The 17332-nt window shown below is 34.2% G+C and overlaps 2 protein-coding genes across 2 annotated transcripts; both read right to left on the reverse strand.

The window, feature by feature from the left end:
* Nucleotides 1-3677: 3677 nt before the first annotated feature.
* Nucleotides 3678-5274, reverse strand: LOC133857317 (large ribosomal subunit protein eL34-like). Its single transcript, XM_062292535.1, has 4 exons — nucleotides 5115-5274; nucleotides 4907-4986; nucleotides 4095-4204; nucleotides 3678-3999 (listed from the first exon to the last, which is right to left on the reverse strand). The coding sequence occupies exons 1-4, from the start codon at nucleotides 5191-5193 to the stop codon at nucleotides 3906-3908; spliced, it is 363 nt and encodes a 120-aa protein (XP_062148519.1). The 5' UTR covers nucleotides 5194-5274; the 3' UTR covers nucleotides 3678-3905.
* Nucleotides 5275-10830: 5556 nt separating this feature from the next.
* Nucleotides 10831-12616, reverse strand: LOC133857275 (large ribosomal subunit protein eL34-like). The gene is made up of 4 exons (XM_062292478.1): nucleotides 12459-12616; nucleotides 12237-12316; nucleotides 11260-11369; nucleotides 10831-11152 (listed from the first exon to the last, which is right to left on the reverse strand). The coding sequence occupies exons 1-4, from the start codon at nucleotides 12535-12537 to the stop codon at nucleotides 11059-11061; spliced, it is 363 nt and encodes a 120-aa protein (XP_062148462.1). The 5' UTR covers nucleotides 12538-12616; the 3' UTR covers nucleotides 10831-11058.
* Nucleotides 12617-17332: the final 4716 nt, after the last annotated feature.

Below are 17332 nucleotides of genomic sequence, written 5' to 3' on the forward strand. Positions count from 1 at the left end.
TCTCTCTCGGCCTCAAAAGGATTCTTGCTGCTGTGCATCCAAACCTTGAGGACCCTTCTATCTACCCCAACCTCAGAACTCCTCCATCAACTTCTCATTGGTAAATTTGTTTCTAGTGGCAATTTTATATTTTTCGACGGCAAGAATTTCGTATTCCTCCCAAACCCATCACACGCATCTTTCAAATTCCATGCCTCTAGATTCTTGGGTGCAAAAGTTTTCGTATATGAGTAATGCTATAAGTTTCTCTTGTATGTCTTGATAATGATGTGATTTTTAAAATTACTATTGAGCTTGTGATTTTGAAAGTCACTTTATTTTTTTTAAGCCACTTCTTCAACCCTTGAGTCAGCCCATGGTAGAAGTGAGGTGGGGGATAAGTTTGAGGAAAAATCTGGCCATTGATTTGGTGGTTTATCTTTGAAGACATTGCAGGTGACAGTGACGATGGGGATCGGGTATTGAGCAGGTTTTATTTCCCGTTTGGCAACTGTTTTCCCTTATACTTCAGGTGATATTTTTTTTTTAAAGGTAGAAAAAGTGATTGATATGAAATGAAGTAGAAATAATTTATATGGAAAATAAAAATAAAAAATAAGAAAATTGGATTGCAAGTTTTTTTTGTTTAAGTAATAAAAAATTATTGATGCATATAAAAAGTCAAAAAAGTTAGTGTTTTAAAATAAATATTTTTTGAGAGAAATAAAAATAAGAGAAGGAGAAGTGAAGGGAGTTGCCAAAGGGGCGTGATCTTTTCTTTGAAAGGGTGTTGATGCGTCTAAGGGGGGTTGCAAAGTGGCGTGGGGGTATTATGGGCCTCCCTCGAAAAGGAGGCCTTGGGATAAAAACTAAAAAGTGGCAGCTGTTCACCGTTGGATCTCGCCAATACAGCCGCCTGTAGTTTTCACCCAAAAATTGATTTTGGAGATTGATGGTGCAACGGCTGAGATGAGACAAGCAGAAGTGACAGACCATGGAGTGTGATGAGGATTGCGATCCGGTGGGTGTTTTTCTTAATCTTGGGGGTTCTGTACTGTTCAGCTTGTTGCCATTCGGATCTCCAAGATTTTGTTTCCATTTTTTTTTTTTGAGCAAAGAACAGAGGCTAAAGGAAATTTAATATATATATATATATATTTTAATAATTTAGTGTGAATCTTGCTTTGTTTGAAATCCTAATTTTTGTTCTCTATATTTCTCTAAATCCTAATTTTAGTTTTCTATATTTCATAAATCCTAATTTTTAATAATGAGAGAAATTATGAAACATAGAGAACTAATTTTTGTTTTTAATTTTTTTTGCTCACTCCTGATTTCCTGAAAGTGGTTCTCAATGTTGGGCTCTGATTTCTTTTACGTTTTTGTGGGTAGAGGTAACAACTTCTGAACAACATTTGAGACAAATTGATCAGGTTGAAGAAGATGAGAGTTGGGTGTGGACTTTTTCTTTTCTTTTTAGCATTTTTCTTTTTGTAGGTTTTATTTTTATTTTAGATTTTAATTTTTAATAAAATAACAAAAATATTATTTTAAGCAAAAATGTTGGCATGACACTAATGGTCTAGAGTAAACTTGGAAGGCAAAACTCACGGAGGGATCTATTGCGAATAACCTACAACTCATGCATTTAATTTTTAAATTAAAAAGTGAGAGTGAATTCAAATCGTATGTTTCCTCATAAATTTATCATACATTTACCCTAATCTAAAAGCCATGTTGGTTATTTAGTCACCAGGGAAAATATATATAATATTCGTTTCTCAATCTAGCGGTCACCCAAGAATGAGGACAAAGCATATATATATATATATATATATATATATATGCAAGGGGATAATTGAGAATAAAAATGATACAGGACAGAAGGGAAGATAATAGAAAATAAAGATAATTCTTGGCAGAGTCTCACCACTAAAAGATGAGCAATAATAACTCTCAAACAAAACAACTGTTTTTCATTCATCATAATCTGTCTCCATAGGAGTACAAAGAGCATTTTAAAATAGAGACTGAAAATAAATTATAACCCTAATGTGTATAAGTACACCTTCATTCCCATATCCAATGGATATGAGACGTTACAATCACCCCCCCTTGAGACCCAACATCCCCGTTATCAACCTTCATAGGATTACAGATGTTTTGTTTGCTCCTCTTTTGGTGGTAAAACGCTACTAAGGCCAGTGAGACTCTGGTTCAATCATTTATTATTGTTATTTTGATAAGACTTTAAATTAACGTAAGAATTATTTTTATATTTGTTGTTTTCCTTTCTGTCCAGCTTTAAAATAAAATAAAAAATTGAAAAAAAAAAAAAAAGGGGTGGATACTGATTATCTATATATAAGAATTAGGGATAATTACACCGTTGGTCCCTATGGTATGCCATAATTATTTTTCATCCCTATGATTTAAAAAGTGCATGGGAGGTCCTTGTGGTATGCAATAATTACAAATCGATCCCTGACGTCAAATTCTGTTAAAATTTTTAACAGATTCCGTCAAATACCACGTCAGCGCCACGTGTCGTCATCTTATTGGCGACACGTAGCGCTGACATGCACATCTTAATAAAATAATATAAATTTATTAAAAAAATAAATAAATATACTTATTTTTTAAAAAAAGAAAAAATTGGGCAATAAGATGGGGACACGTGGCGCAGACGTGGTATTTGACGGAATCTAATAAAAATTTTAACAGAATTTGACGCCAAGAATCGATTTGTAATTATTGCATACCACAAGGACCTCCCATGCACTTTTTAAACCATAGAGAGTGAAAAATAATTATGGCATACCACAAGAACAATGGTGCAATTATCCCTAAGAATTATCCCAACTAGTTTTTGTCCATTCTGGAAAACAATTTTTTTTTTTAATAAATGAAAACAAAATTGTTTTCATCCACAAATCCTTGAATTCTCTCCTTCAAAGTACGGTCAAGCAATTGAAGTAATCTATATGCTACTCAAGTCTAGGTATGTATTAGAGGCGCCTTCTGCTTTTAATAAGACCAATTTATTACTTATTAAAAAAATAGTCCATTTAGACATAGTTTAGGCAAACAAGGATTGAGATCAATTTTTAAGGATTCTCTCCATCTCAATATCTTGCAATTCTCTCGATCTCAACCGTTCATTTGTAATGAAAGATTGGGAACGAGTCACGTCAAGAATATAAAAAAGAGCAAAAAAGCCCCCCAAAAGAGTCGCTCAATCCCAATTATTCTGGAGTAGTTTTATTGCCGTACTCCAACTTCTTGAGTTGGGAACCTGCCATGTCTACCTGCGGCACACTTCAATGCATACAAATAATATGTAGCAAGAGACAGACCAAGTATTGAAGCAATTCAAGGGTGGAACTCTATACGTCTCCCTTAAATTTTGATAGTTCTAATATTGTAATCATGAAGGGTTTTTGGAGCCTAATATTTTACAACTTTAAAACTTGTAACTCCAATGTATGCAAGGTGAACGTCGACCTCAATCATCCGCATGAAATTTTCTCCTTACAATCTGACTTAGAGCCTATTCATTTGAAGAGTTACAGGAACATAAAACAATTATCTAGAGTTGTTTGGTTGTTTTTTTGGTTTGTTTGTAGTTGGTTAACTTAACTGTCATCTAAAATAAAAAGAAAAAGAAAAAGTGATAAGGGGTGGTCTTGAAAAGTAGAGACTGCAAAAGTGGACCTAGGATGGTTATTTACAGTAAATTAAGTACTACAGGTGGAAACCATTACCTTTACAGCACTGTTAGATTACTTTTCATCACAAATCACAACACTACAAGATAGAAATTATCGATGGCAGAAAATCTCTAATAACTTTTAAATGGTTCTGACATGCTCAGCCATGGCAAAAACTACACTAAAGCTGCTTGAAACTCAATAAGCTCTAGAATCTTAACTCTTTGAGGCTAGCTTCTCCTTTGCCTTCTGAATCTTTAAGACCTTTTTCACAATCTTTTGCTCTTCCACCAAAAAGGCTCGAACAATCCTACAAAACAGTTGGAACAAATTTCAGATGCTCAATTAATACAACCAGAGAAAGAGAGAGAATCTGTTAATCCTTGTGTCTATGAAAAAACAAACCTTTCCCTTACAGCACCACCAGAAAGAACTCCGCCATAAGCCCTGTTAACAGTCCTCCTATTCCTAGATAACCTGGACCTCTTATACTCAGCAGGTCTCAAATGAGGAATCTGCAAACACAGCAGCAAGCTTTATATTATAGCAGAAAATGTAATTCAGATGGAGAAGACAGAAATCACACATTATCTCCATAATTGCATTATAACAATATCAATCATAACTTGCTATAAATAAATAAATAAAAACTCGAAGGATAGTATCAACACACTCTACAGAACTTGAATTATTCCATTTAGCAACATATGTGATTTGAGATAAATTCATGTTTGTGCACCATCAAGATGAGATTTATGCTTTTTGGGCCATTAACTCCCTACCTATTAAGTAAAAATGTTTAAATTCAAGAAAGACGTAATTTCTTTTCTCAACAAAGTACAGAGATCATGCAACACTGTAAAACAGAACCCTATTAGAATAATGAAGAAACGTAGCAAACACTATCAATTGTTGAAAAATTGTCATCAAACATACACTTCAACTGTGCTGCTGCTCGTTCATCTATTGACCAACCTTGCAATAAAACGTTAAATTGGTACAGCTTTGCAAGACCCAAGATTGGCAAGGACTCGAACTCTACATCTTCAATTGCTTTCACAAATTACATCAGTTTTTTTTTTTTATTTGCAGATTTCACCCAAACAAGGAAGGAATCACATTAAAGCAGCATAAACTCCACAAAATGACAGGTTCAAATCTCTGTAGTTAACGAAAAAACAAGAAACCATTGGAAGAAATGGAGAGGGCCTTCATACCCCTTGGATCCTCTTGCCAGTAACAGGACACTTAGGCCCACTCGCCCTCTTCTTAGTGGTCTGGTACACTAGCTTCCCTCCTATTACACCCAATACATCAAACAAAAAAAACCCAACCAATAAAATCAAAATCCCAAACCAAATCCCTAGAATATACACTGAATATATATAAAATCTAGAAAAATATAAGGAGAGATGAAGGGCGTACCGGGAGTTTTGACGATACGGTGTTGATTGGATTTGGTGGCGTAGCTGTGACGCTTGCGATATGTGAGACGTTGAACCATCTTTGAGAATCTCTCTACTAGGGCTTTGGGCGATGGCAGAGGAGGGAGGCTTTAAACTGCGAGAAATATGGGTGAGGGTTTGAGTGTTTAATGCCCTAGATCGGACGGCTGTGAGGAGACCCTGGAGGAGAGTATTATTGAGCCGAGTCAGGTAGGCTCGACTAGGGCTCGAGTATATTAATGCTCCGTTTATTTTGACGTAAAATAATTTTTAAAATATAATTTTGACATTTTATGATGTTTGGTAGAGGTGAAAATAATGATCAACAAAAATCATTTTCAGTTTGACCGTAAAAACTTCTTTAATTTTTTTTAAAAAAAAATCGTAAATCGTTTTCCGAAATTAAACTTTTCATCATTGCAAGCACGTTTAATATCCAATTGCCGAAATCTGACAAGAATCAATTGTCGAAATCTAGCCGGCGCTGGAATCCGGCAACATCTGGCCACAAGGAACCTGACGACGCCCGAATCCGGCGACATTCGGTCAACGTCGCCAGAGCTGGCGGACTAGATTCCGGCCGGATCCGACCAAAATGGACGGAATCCTGCTGGATCCGGCAAAAAATGCTCGCCGGAATCCGGCAGTGGCGATTGGACGTTGCCAGACTTTGATTTTCACCTTTCGTAATTTTTTCGTGCGAGCCAAACACTGAAAACTATTTTCGAGAAAATTATTTTCTTTTAAAATGATTTTGCCAAAAATATTTTACGAAGAAAATCATTTTACGTCGAAATAAACGGAGCATAAGCCAAGCCGAGTTAAAAAGTCCGTTAGAGTGTAAATTGGCTCACCTTGGGCTCGTTTATCTTTTTCATTTTTTCTTTTTGGTAAGTTCATGTACCCCTCAAACTACCACCAAATTGATAATATTCTCCTAAACTTTCAATTTGGATAATGTTCCTTTCAAACTACTAAAAATTGTCAATGTTCTCCTAATAACGAAAATATCCTTAATAAAATAAAATAAATAATAATTAAAAAATAAAATAAAATCAATGACAGCCAAATTTTACGATTAAAAAGTTTTCCTTTTTTTTAAATTAAAATTTTGTTTTTTTAAGAAAATAAGATATAAATCATTTTTTAAACAAAATTATAATTTTCATTTATATATATATATTTGAATTTATAGGGTATTTTTGTTTTATTGAAAAATTTGTAAAGTCATTTTTGTTTTTTTATTGGCTTTGAGATATATATTGACAATGTTTTAGTAATTTGAAGAGACATTGTCTCAATTGAAAGTTTATGAGGACATTGTCAAATTGAGTGGTAGTTTGAGGGGTACGTGAATTTTTTTCCTTTTTTTTTTTTTTAGATGTGTTAGCAAAATAAAAAAATTAATAAAAATACTATAAATAATACAAATTAAGAAATCATTAATTTTTTGAGTAAGGAGTTGAAATATCATTAGCAAACAAATAAAACTCTAAAGTCACCACAAATTCTCTAACATCGATATTCAAAAGACGATGGAGAAGACTTCTTTCAAAATGACTTTTGAGGAGCGCGTCTCTCAGAAATAGACAAAAATGCGTAAATAGGGCTTCAAAAAATAGAAAAGTATATGAACGTTTGGCCATGCACCTCGCCGACAACACGCACCAGAACAACTCTCCACCATTGGACGTCTCAAAGAGAGACTTCCTACATGAACGAAAGTATAGAAAGAAAAAAAAAAACCACAAACACAAACCACCATAACTTTGAGAGGACTAGGGGAAGATTAGCCACTATCAGATTTATCGAGAGAACAAAACTCCACAGCCCTAATAGCTGGTAGAGACATAACCTCCATTGGTTCTCACAAAAAAAGGACAAAGACACTCTATAGCCCTAAAGTAGCCTCCCTCCCCCGGCGAAGAAGCATTCAAATGGAGACACTTTCTCCCTCTAAGAAATCATTAATTCATTCATTACAAAACTTGAATTACATAAAAGATAAGAATAAAAAATAAAATATAAATGAGTACTCAGCGTACGACTGTAGCCTTGAACTACCACCCTTACACGACAACAACTTCTCCTCCGTATCGTATGGCTACTTTTTTTCGGTCTATAGGTGGTGAAAATGGTAAGAATCGCTTGTAGCGGAAGAGGAAATTGAAAATGACGAGAAAATAAGTATGCGTGAATTTTCACAAGTATAATCTCGTGTTTGTTGAAATTGAATGAACTTTAGAAAATGAAGAGTCAGAATTGGGAAACCGGATCCTTTACTATTGGTACTCTTACAGCTCTTTCTTTTCTTAGCCTTCTGTCTACATATGGGTGTAAACGAGCTGATTCTGAGCGGGTATTGACTGTTCGGGCTCGACTCGTTTCAAAAAATTTGTTATCTGAGCTCGAGTTCGGTCATTTTGGTCGATCCCGAGCTCAAGTACTCGGCTCGAGCTCAACCTGTATCATACAATTTAAATTATTTATTTTAGCAATTAAAAATAATTAATCCACATTTATATCGTATGATATAAGTATTATCGTATGAATGTATGACCATATGATTCATGCAATTTAACAATTCATTTGATCTTAAATCTTAGACCACGTGATGACGGTGATGTAATGATTCATAAGTATTGAATGATAATACTTATAAATTATAACATTAGATATAGTGTATTAGTGATTACATGTCATATGACACGATGTTATATTATTATATGATCATATAATCCTATTATATTACATGAATGATATAATATGAATCCTATGTTTAAGTATCTAAATTGTTATTGTATCATATGTTTAAGTGATTAACAATTAAATATTGATATTATTCATTTTTATTATTTTATATACATATTTATATAACCAAGCAAGTATAACCAATTACTACTTACTGACAATTTTTATTTGTTACTTAATGTATGCTTACATATAATATATTGTTTATTAATATACTATATTATATAAATAAGTTATATATTAACAAATTAATATATATATATATATATATATATATATATATATATATATATATATATATATATAAGTCGATCCTTATACGAGCAGATTCACGAGTTTTAATCGAGTCGAGCCGAGTTTATACGAGTTTGCATCGTTTAATAATTAAGTTTGATTCGTGTTCATGAGTAGCTCATATAATAATCGATTCGAACACGAGTCAAGTTTATTCAAGTCAATCTCGAGTAGCTCAGCTTGTTTACACCCCTATGTCCACGTATAGCTACCGGTCTTTTTTATATTTATTTTTCAATTTTGTGATGAAAACTAATAATTATTTATTCTTTTCCTAATTTTATACCTCTATTTTATAATTTTTATTGGATGCATAGAAACATGTGACGCTGAACAGATCGGAGATTGTTCTAACAGCATAGAAAATTGGACACAAAATATGGATCGAAGGTTGCAAATAGTGATAGGGTAGGCAAAAACCCTAGCTGCCTAAGAAAAGCAGAGGTTTGCTCTGAAATTTCGAAAACATTATTCTCCAATCAAAAGTACTGAACTAAGCATATAAGCCGGATTTTACTATGGTAATTTTAAAAAGGGTGATTTGATTTTTAAAAACGTTTTTTTTAAGTGTTTAACAAAATTATAATTTGATTTTTAAAATTATATGTTTTCAAAACACTCTTTTCCTATGATTTGAAAAATACATATTTTTTGTGTATTCAAATTGTAATTTTTTAAAAACTCAATTTTAAAAAATTTATTTTCTGGGATTTAGTTTAAAAATCACATTTTTTATCCACAAAATTACAATGTCAAACGCACCCTTAGCCGAGGAAAACCGACTTTTGCCAAAAATGGCGAAAATCTAATTATTACATAAAATCAAAATAAATATTTTACCGAAAATCTAGCGAAGTCCAGTAATTAAATCACTACTAAAACGTAAACTGAAATATTTACTAAAAAAAAAAAAACCTGAAAAAGCTGATTTGAAGGGAAAATAGTGAATTTTTAGCCCAAAAATCACGCTTAACGAACTATGCTCATTCGCCATGCGTGCTAAAAAGAGCTTTCTTGATCAGAGTCTCATGCACAATTTTAATATTTGTAGCAAAAGTTATGCCTGTTTTACTGCACACCAAATTGTGCATTCTTGTATTAGTATTCCACTACCAAAAAAAAAAAAAAAAAAAAAAAAAAAAAACACACAAAACACAACAAAACAAAGCACGGTGATTCCTAGTGTTTAATTTATTTGTGTTTCCTGAAAACCCCACTAAAATTAGGTTTCTCGACATTATTGTTAGCCAGTAGTAAAATTTCCAATGTAACGAAGCAAACACCAAGAATAATATATATATATATATATATATATATATATATATATATATATATATATATATATATATATATATATATATATATATATATATATATATATATATATATATATATATATATGTTGGGGAGACTCCTTTCCTTTTGTTCGTAATAAAAGAAATAGAATTTGATGAAATAAAGCTATGGAATTAATCGACCGGAATCCGGGTCCATAATTCGATGCCAGTAAAAAGGTGACTTTTACCGAGAAGGACATGAGTGTTAATGATAAGAGATTACTTCATTTATTAAGATCTTAAGGATTTATTGCTTCCTGTCATTGGACATAAAAAACAAGTACAACCGGGAGCAAATGATTTGATCTTCGACTTATTCTCGAAAGTAAGACTGAAAATTAAAGTGGCATCGGATCTTCACTTCCAAAGCGATTTGTATGGAAAAACATTAAAGGAGAAGATTCAGAATATTCGCCAGCCATAAATGAGAGTACAGAAGTGCAGGTGATATATAAGGAAAGCATTTATTAAAAGTAAAAAGAAGACAAAAAAAAAAATAGTATCTTTCTACAATCGCTATCTAACTTAATCGTCGGAGGAGGCGTCGCCAGCACAACTCCAGCACACCTTTATTTTGCAGATTTGGAGCCGGAGACGAGGATCGAAGATTTCAATCTTCGTGTCAATCTCGGTTCAACAATCCAGGTACCGGTTGACACGTCATTAGCCAAAATTTGACTTCAACAATATATATATATATATACACAGCAAAAATATATGCTAAAATCCTGGCGTTTAATTAGTTAGAAAAACACCAAGAATTCGTAGCAGTTATTGGTATCTTTGTTAGTGAGTTTGAAATGCATATTTGGTATCTTTGTGACTTTGTCAATGTTTAGATCGACTTAGGCACTGAGTTTGAATATTTGAATATCATATTTATGTTTTCACGAGTTTTTTTTTTTTTTTTATTGTTCTTTTTTTCTTTTACGAATGAATGTCTGAACGTGGATTAAAAGCCAAGAAACCTTTCTTATCATTTCTACATGTTTTAAAAACGCCAGATGTTCTTTTATAGTGTTATATGCGAAAATATTTCCCCGACATTAATTCAGTATTTGCCAACTCATAATAATCTGCCCCTCATTCTCCTGATCATCACCATGTCTCACATAATTTTATCAAAACTTGATCTTAATTTTATGAATGACCTAAACAATCCCTCTCAAAGAATAGATGATATCTTGGGCCAACCAAGAACATCTTTCTTCTCCAATGAGGGTTTCAACAGGCGTTTAAAGCTTTTGGATGCAACGGTAGCCATGGGTCTAGTCAAGACCATAAAAGGTCTTCAAGGTCATTCTGGCCACATAATAACAATCTAAAATGAAGTATATATATATTATCACCAACAGAAAAATAATTAAAACAATAAAAATCTTAGCATAATGGATTTGTCGACAAAATGGGGTGGGTAATAGAAATCATGGTTTAAGACGCAAAACGCACAAAAAGGATAAAAGATCCAGATCAGAAAATCTCTTAATAACTTTTAAATGCTCAGCCATAGCAAAAACTACACTCAATAAGCTCTTGAATCTCTTAACTCTTTGAGGCTAGCTTCTCCTTTGCCTTCTGAATCTTCAAGACCTTTTTAACAATCTTTTGCTCTTCCACCAAAAAGGCTCGAACAATCCTACAAAACAGTTGGAACAAATTTCGAATGCTCATTTAATATTAATACAACCCAAGCACTCGCATAAGAGAAAGAAAGAAAGAGAGTAACTGTATGAAAAAACAAACCTTTCCCTTACAGCACCACCAGAAAGAACTCCGCCATAAGCCCTGTTAACAGTCCTCCGATTCCTAGATAACCTGGACCTCTTATACTCAGCAGGTCTCAAATGAGGAATCTGCAAACACAGCAGCAAGCTTTGTATTATAGCAGAAAATGAAATTCAGGTGGTCACGGTTTTGCACCGAGAATGAATATGAAAAGAAGATGAAAGAATCATGTGATACTATAGCTAGTTACAATCCCCTACAAGAGGAATCACTTGACTTGGCCCTTTGGCGGGCGGGCTTCGAGGACCCTACTTAGTAATTTTTTATGCATGGATGCAGACATAAATCACACATTATCTCCATAATTGCATTATAACAATATCAATCATAACTTGCTATAAATAAAAAAATAAAAAAAATAAAAAAAAAAAACAAAGCATAGTATCAACACACTCTACAGAACTTGAATTATCCCATTTAGTAAAATATGTGATTTGAGATAAATTCATATGTTTGCACACCATAAAGATGAGTTTCATGCTTTTTTGGCCATTAACTGCCTATAAAGTAAAAATGCTTAAATTCAAGAAAGAAATAATTTCTTTTCTCAACAAAGTACAGAGATCATGCAACATTGCAAAACAGAACCCTATTAGAATAATGAAGAAACGTAGCAAACACTATCAATTGTTGAAAAATTGTCATCAAACAAACAATTCAACTGTGCTACTGCTCGTTCATCTATTGACCAACCTAACAATAAAACCGTTAAATTGGTACAGCTTTGCAATACCCAAGATTAGCAAGGACTCGGACTCTACATCTTCAATTGCTTTCACACATTAATCAATTTTTATTTCTATTTTGAAGATTTCACCCAAACAAGGAAGGAATCACATTAATGCAGCATAAACTCCACAAAATGACAGGTGCAGATCTCTATATTTAACAAAAAAGCAAGAAAAAATTGGAGAAAATAGAGACGGCCTTCATACCCCTTGGATCCTCTTGCCAGTAACAGGACACTTAGGCCCACTCGCCCTCTTCTTAGTGGTCTGGTACACTAGCTTCCCTCCTATTACACCCAAAACATCGAACACAAAAACCCAACAAAGAAAATCAAAATCCCAAACCAAATCCCTAGCATATACACTGAATATATAAAACCTAGAAAAATAAATAGACCAAGGATGAAGGAGAGATGAAGGGCGGCGTACCGGGAGTTTTGACGATACGGTGTTGGTTGGATTTGGTGGCGTAGCTGTGACGCTTGCGATATGTGAGACGTTGAACCATCTTTGAGAATCTCTCTACTAGGGCTTTGGGCGATGGCAGAGGTGGAGGCTTGGAACTGCGACAAATATATGCGAGGGTTTGAGTGTTTAATGCCCTAGATCGGACGGCTGTGAGGAGATCCTAGGCCCTGGACCGTAATCAAGCTGAGCCACGTACTCGATAAGGTCAACTCGACTAGTTTCGATTATTAGGGTTTATGATACATGCACAATTAATGCACAACTTTAAAATATGTGGTTTCTCCCCGATGTACTTGGGGTCTTGACTTGAGGTTGTGCACTAATTTTATTTGAAGAATGATTCTTGCACTCAAAGTGCACAACAGGTGCACAACACCAAGACACAATAGAGTGGAGCTCAATGTGTAAGCTCCACTTCATTGTGTCTTACTGTTGTGCACTTCTTGTGTACCGTAAGTATTTTTATATTTTCCATTTTATTTTTAGTAATTTTTCCGAGTATTAAGTCGAGCGGAGTTAAAAATGTGTTAACAAAATAAAAATTAATAAACATATTTTAAATAATACAAATTAAGAAAAGCATTAACTCATTTCATTAAAAAACTTGAATTACTTACAAGATTAAAAATAAAAACTTACATAAACGACTACTACACAGGGTGTGTACGAAAGTAGCCTTGAACTACCACCACCGCAGGGCAACAGCTTCTCCTCAATGCCTTCTTCTGTATGGCCACGGTTTTCGGTCTATCGGTAGAACGGTGGTATATGGTGGTGAAAATGCTGAGGATCGCTAGTAGATGAAGAGGAAATTGAAAATTGTGAGAAATGAAGAGTAATCTTGAGTATGTCGAAATTGAATGAGATTTGGAAAATGTTGCATTGAATGGGAAAGTTGAAGAGGCAAAATTGGAATACAACAGGCCCTAATGGGACGTGATTTTGGATATACAGTAAAAAATAAAATAAAATAAAATATCACGTGGGGTGTCAACGCCCCACCCCCAACCAATTTTCACATCGAGTAATGTTACGGACCACTTTTGTTTGTATTTATTATTTTATTTTTCTTATGAGTGCTAATTGGTGTGCAAATTTCTAGTATTTTACTTTGTTCAAATAATTGCCTAGTTATTGTGAGAAACAAGTTATAATTGATCTTTGTCTTTGTTCTTCAATCTATATTAGAGTCAAGTTGATAAGGTCGAAGAGTATGATATGGACTAACTTAGTGAGTGAGAAATTGAGGACCTAGTGCGAGATCTAGGATATAGAAATGAGAGAGGATATTGGTACAATTTCGACGAGGATGATTTGGAGGCTCGACCTTTGAGAGGAGATGCAAACGTGGTGGACTTGGTTAACATCTTAGAAAGGAACAATTGACAAGAACTTCATTTATATGTTCAACATATGGTGGATCAAGCTATTGTGGTATATGAGATCTTCTTGCTGCCAGCTCCTAATGGATATGGTGGAGAATCAGAGATGTGGAAAATGGTGGACCTGGTGGAGTTGGGGGACATTGTGGGGATGGTGGACATGAGGAACGTGGTGGACATGCTACAGATACTTTGAGGAATAGGGATGACCTAACAAGTGTTGGTAGGTCTAAGAGTGGAAAATCAGCAAGGGTTGATAAACCCCCGCGGGGCAAAAAATACCAAGGTCTAGGGTTGGTAGAGATTAAAGGGGTGGGAAATCCACTAGTAGTGCTGAAACTTCAACCAAATAGAAGGTTGGCAAACTTGGAGCTCTACTATTAAAGGGACTGCTACTAGGTCTGCCACTCCTAGCAAGGGTACAACTTGTAGCAGGGCTGCCACTACTGGACAAAGAAAAAGAAGTGCTCATGTCACTGCCCTTGATTTGATTGATGAAGATAATGAGGATTTTGATGGTGCCACTCGTAGAATTGCTGACACCGAGGCTAGTTGAAAAAAGAGGTAGTGGTAGGTATGGTAAGAGAGGTGTTGGTAGGCTCGATGGGAGAGGGGTGCTAGATGAAGCAGAGCTATCAATGATTTTGTTGATGACGACCAAGAATTGCAGTTGAGTGACTTCAATGAGACTGATGATGACTTGTTTTATTCTGACCTGCCCAACTCAGATAAGAAATACATAGATAATTGGTGGGAGTAAGTTTGAGGGTACCACACATTTTAAAGGAGTCGGTAATGACAATGAGTCACAGTATGCAGACAATAATGAGTTGAGAAGTCTAGCCAGCAGCGGTGATGATGATGCAGTCACTAAAATAAAGAGGTATAGGGAGTTTCATGAGCCTCATGACTTGAAAGTACCAATTGAGTTGGAGTGCGGGTTGTTATTTACAAATTCTTGTGCCTTTAAGAGGGTGCTTAAAACTTTTGTTGGAGAGTTGATACACTTACCGTCCTCTGTCGGCCTCTTTTTATTAAAAAAACAAATGGTCTGTTGGGGGACGAGAAAATCCCCTTTTGTTGTGCAAAATGAATTCTAGTTGAAGATATATATGCTGGATCTGAAGGGGGATGTGGTTGGACTATTATGTTTATTAGACAGAAGGTGGTGTGTATTTCAAATTTATCCACTCCTACTATGGTTTTATTTTTATTATATAAGTACTTGTTAGAATATGGATTGTTATCTGTATGTGTGCAGGGGCTCGGAGATGCAGTTGACTTTGTGTTGCCACATTCTGAGCATTGTTTTTGTGTGAGGCACCTACATACAAATTTTAAAAGAAAATGCTACAAGGAGAAAGCCGTCAAAGATGAGTTGTGGAAAGCTGCACGGGCATCAAATGTTCATGCATTCGAGTACCACATTAAGAAAATAATGGAGATGGATGATGATGCACACAAGTACCTTAGTGATGTACCTTGTGCAAGCTAGTCAAGACATGCTTTCAGAAGTTACAACAAAAGAAATATACTGTTGAACAACTTAGTAAAGACCTTCAATGCCTGAATCAAATATGCTAGGGACAAGCCTATCCTTACTATGCTAGAAGTTATCAGCAGCAAATAATGGCACGCTTTCAGCAAAAAGAAAAAAAAAAAAAGAGAGGATGGGATCCAAGCATCACAAAACTCAATATGCCCAAAGATTTAGAAGAAATTGGAGAGGTTGAAAAGTAATGCAATAATTTGTATAGGTCGATGGCAGAATGAATTAGAGTTTGAGGCAGGCCACATTTACAACGCAAGACAAATAGTCAGATTGGATGAGAATACATGCACATGTGGGAGATGGTAGATAAATCAAATTCCTTGCGCACATGCTTGTTATGCAATATACATACACAAGAGAAATACATGCAGTTATATGCACCTTTAGTACACGCAATGCAAGGTCCAAAATACATGGCCAGCTGATGATGCAAGTGACAACGAAATTCAACCACATATTGTTAGAAGGGGTTCCTGATAGACCAAATATTTCTAGGAGAATGACAACAAATGAGCCCTCTAACTCGTATAAGATACGATGTAATGGATATGCTGTGAGCTTTGGAAATTGTAGGGGTGCAAGTCACAATTATAAAGGCTGTCATCTACCTTTGAACCAGACCGAAATAGATGAAAGCCAAATAAGTAGAAGGCCAAAAAATAAAAAATGCTGGAACTTCAAAGGTAAAAGACTCTAACTAAACGTTGTGTTCTTTAACTTTCAGCTTTAACATTAATGTGCAAGCTTCAAACTAAATGTCGTGTTCTTATAACTTCCAACAATTTTCTTGATGTGTTGTAGGGATTCCAACTTGAACCTGAAGCTAGGTGTAACTCCTCGAATTTTATATAAGTCGTAAAGCAAAAATATTATAATTCCACATGGCGCTACTACCTTTACATACACTCATAGCGGGAAAAAAAAAAAACATGTATAATTTTTTTCCTTTTTAAAAGGAATCACATTTCATTCTTCTATCACATAATACCGGAGCTTCTATCTAAAATAACATGTTATAAATAAAACATAATATTATTACAACAACATGAAACTACTATTATTTTGAGATAAAATCAAAGATGCCACAATGTCATTTTTACTCCTAATTTTAAATATTGACTCAACATGAGTCAGTCATTCAAAAGGTGAGAGGCCTCCTGTATGCCTCATGAACAAAATCCTAGACAAGTATAAGGGTTATCATATATCTCATCCTCAGCAGTATCTGTAAAATTACCACAAATTTACGGGGAAAATGTGAGTCCACCACTCAGTAAGTATAAAATATCTTGACCATACATGTATGATGTGAGCATACTTTTTCCTTTGAAAATTTATATCTTAAATTTACTAAATAATTATTTTTGTAACGTTTTCACAAAAGTGTTTACTTTATAAAATTTCATAGTCGTTTTGTAAATTAAGCCTATAGTTTTTTTGTTAAGGCATACTTAATAAACACTCCAAATGTTTTTATTTGCATTTAATACATATCAAACCTAAATCTCATACCATGGAATATTAAAACAATTTATAACAAGTTAATGAAAAACGATAATTAAAAACATAAAACAGTATATATTATATCACATGTTTGATTCACATAATAAATGCATTAACAAATTTATTTATTACATTTCAGACATTTAAATATTCATTTTTCATTTCATATTTTCCATAAGTCAAGTGTATACTCCCACTTGGCCACTGAAGTTTTCTAAGTGTATACCCTCACTTAACTGGTAGGTTACTACTAATTTATCTCTCTTATAGTTTCGAGGTGCTAAGTGTATAACCCCACTTAACTACTGGGTTTACTAGTCATTTTTATTTCCCCCTTACTAGCATTGGGGTACTAAGTGTATAACCTCACTTAATCGCCGGGTGCCCATCTTTTACAA

Source organism: Alnus glutinosa, chromosome 14 (assembly GCF_958979055.1).
Source record: "Alnus glutinosa chromosome 14, dhAlnGlut1.1, whole genome shotgun sequence".
NCBI lineage: Eukaryota > Viridiplantae > Streptophyta > Magnoliopsida > Fagales > Betulaceae > Alnus > Alnus glutinosa.

Coding starts and splice junctions, on each gene's coding strand:
- LOC133857317 (XM_062292535.1), bottom strand. CDS start 5,193: ATGGTTCAACGTCTCACATATCGCAAGCGTCACAGCTACGCCACCAAA. Junction 4,205..4,906: donor CTGGCAAGAGGATCCAAGGG/GTATGAAGGCCC, acceptor CTGTGTTTGCAG/ATTCCTCATTTGAGACCTGC. Junction 4,000..4,094: donor GGTGGTGCTGTAAGGGAAAG/GTTTGTTTTTTC, acceptor ACTGTTTTGTAG/GATTGTTCGAGCCTTTTTGG.
- LOC133857275 (XM_062292478.1), bottom strand. CDS start 12,537: ATGGTTCAACGTCTCACATATCGCAAGCGTCACAGCTACGCCACCAAA. Junction 12,317..12,458: donor CCGTATCGTCAAAACTCCCG/GTACGCCGCCCT, acceptor TGGGTGTAATAG/GAGGGAAGCTAGTGTACCAG. Junction 11,370..12,236: donor CTGGCAAGAGGATCCAAGGG/GTATGAAGGCCG, acceptor CTGTGTTTGCAG/ATTCCTCATTTGAGACCTGC.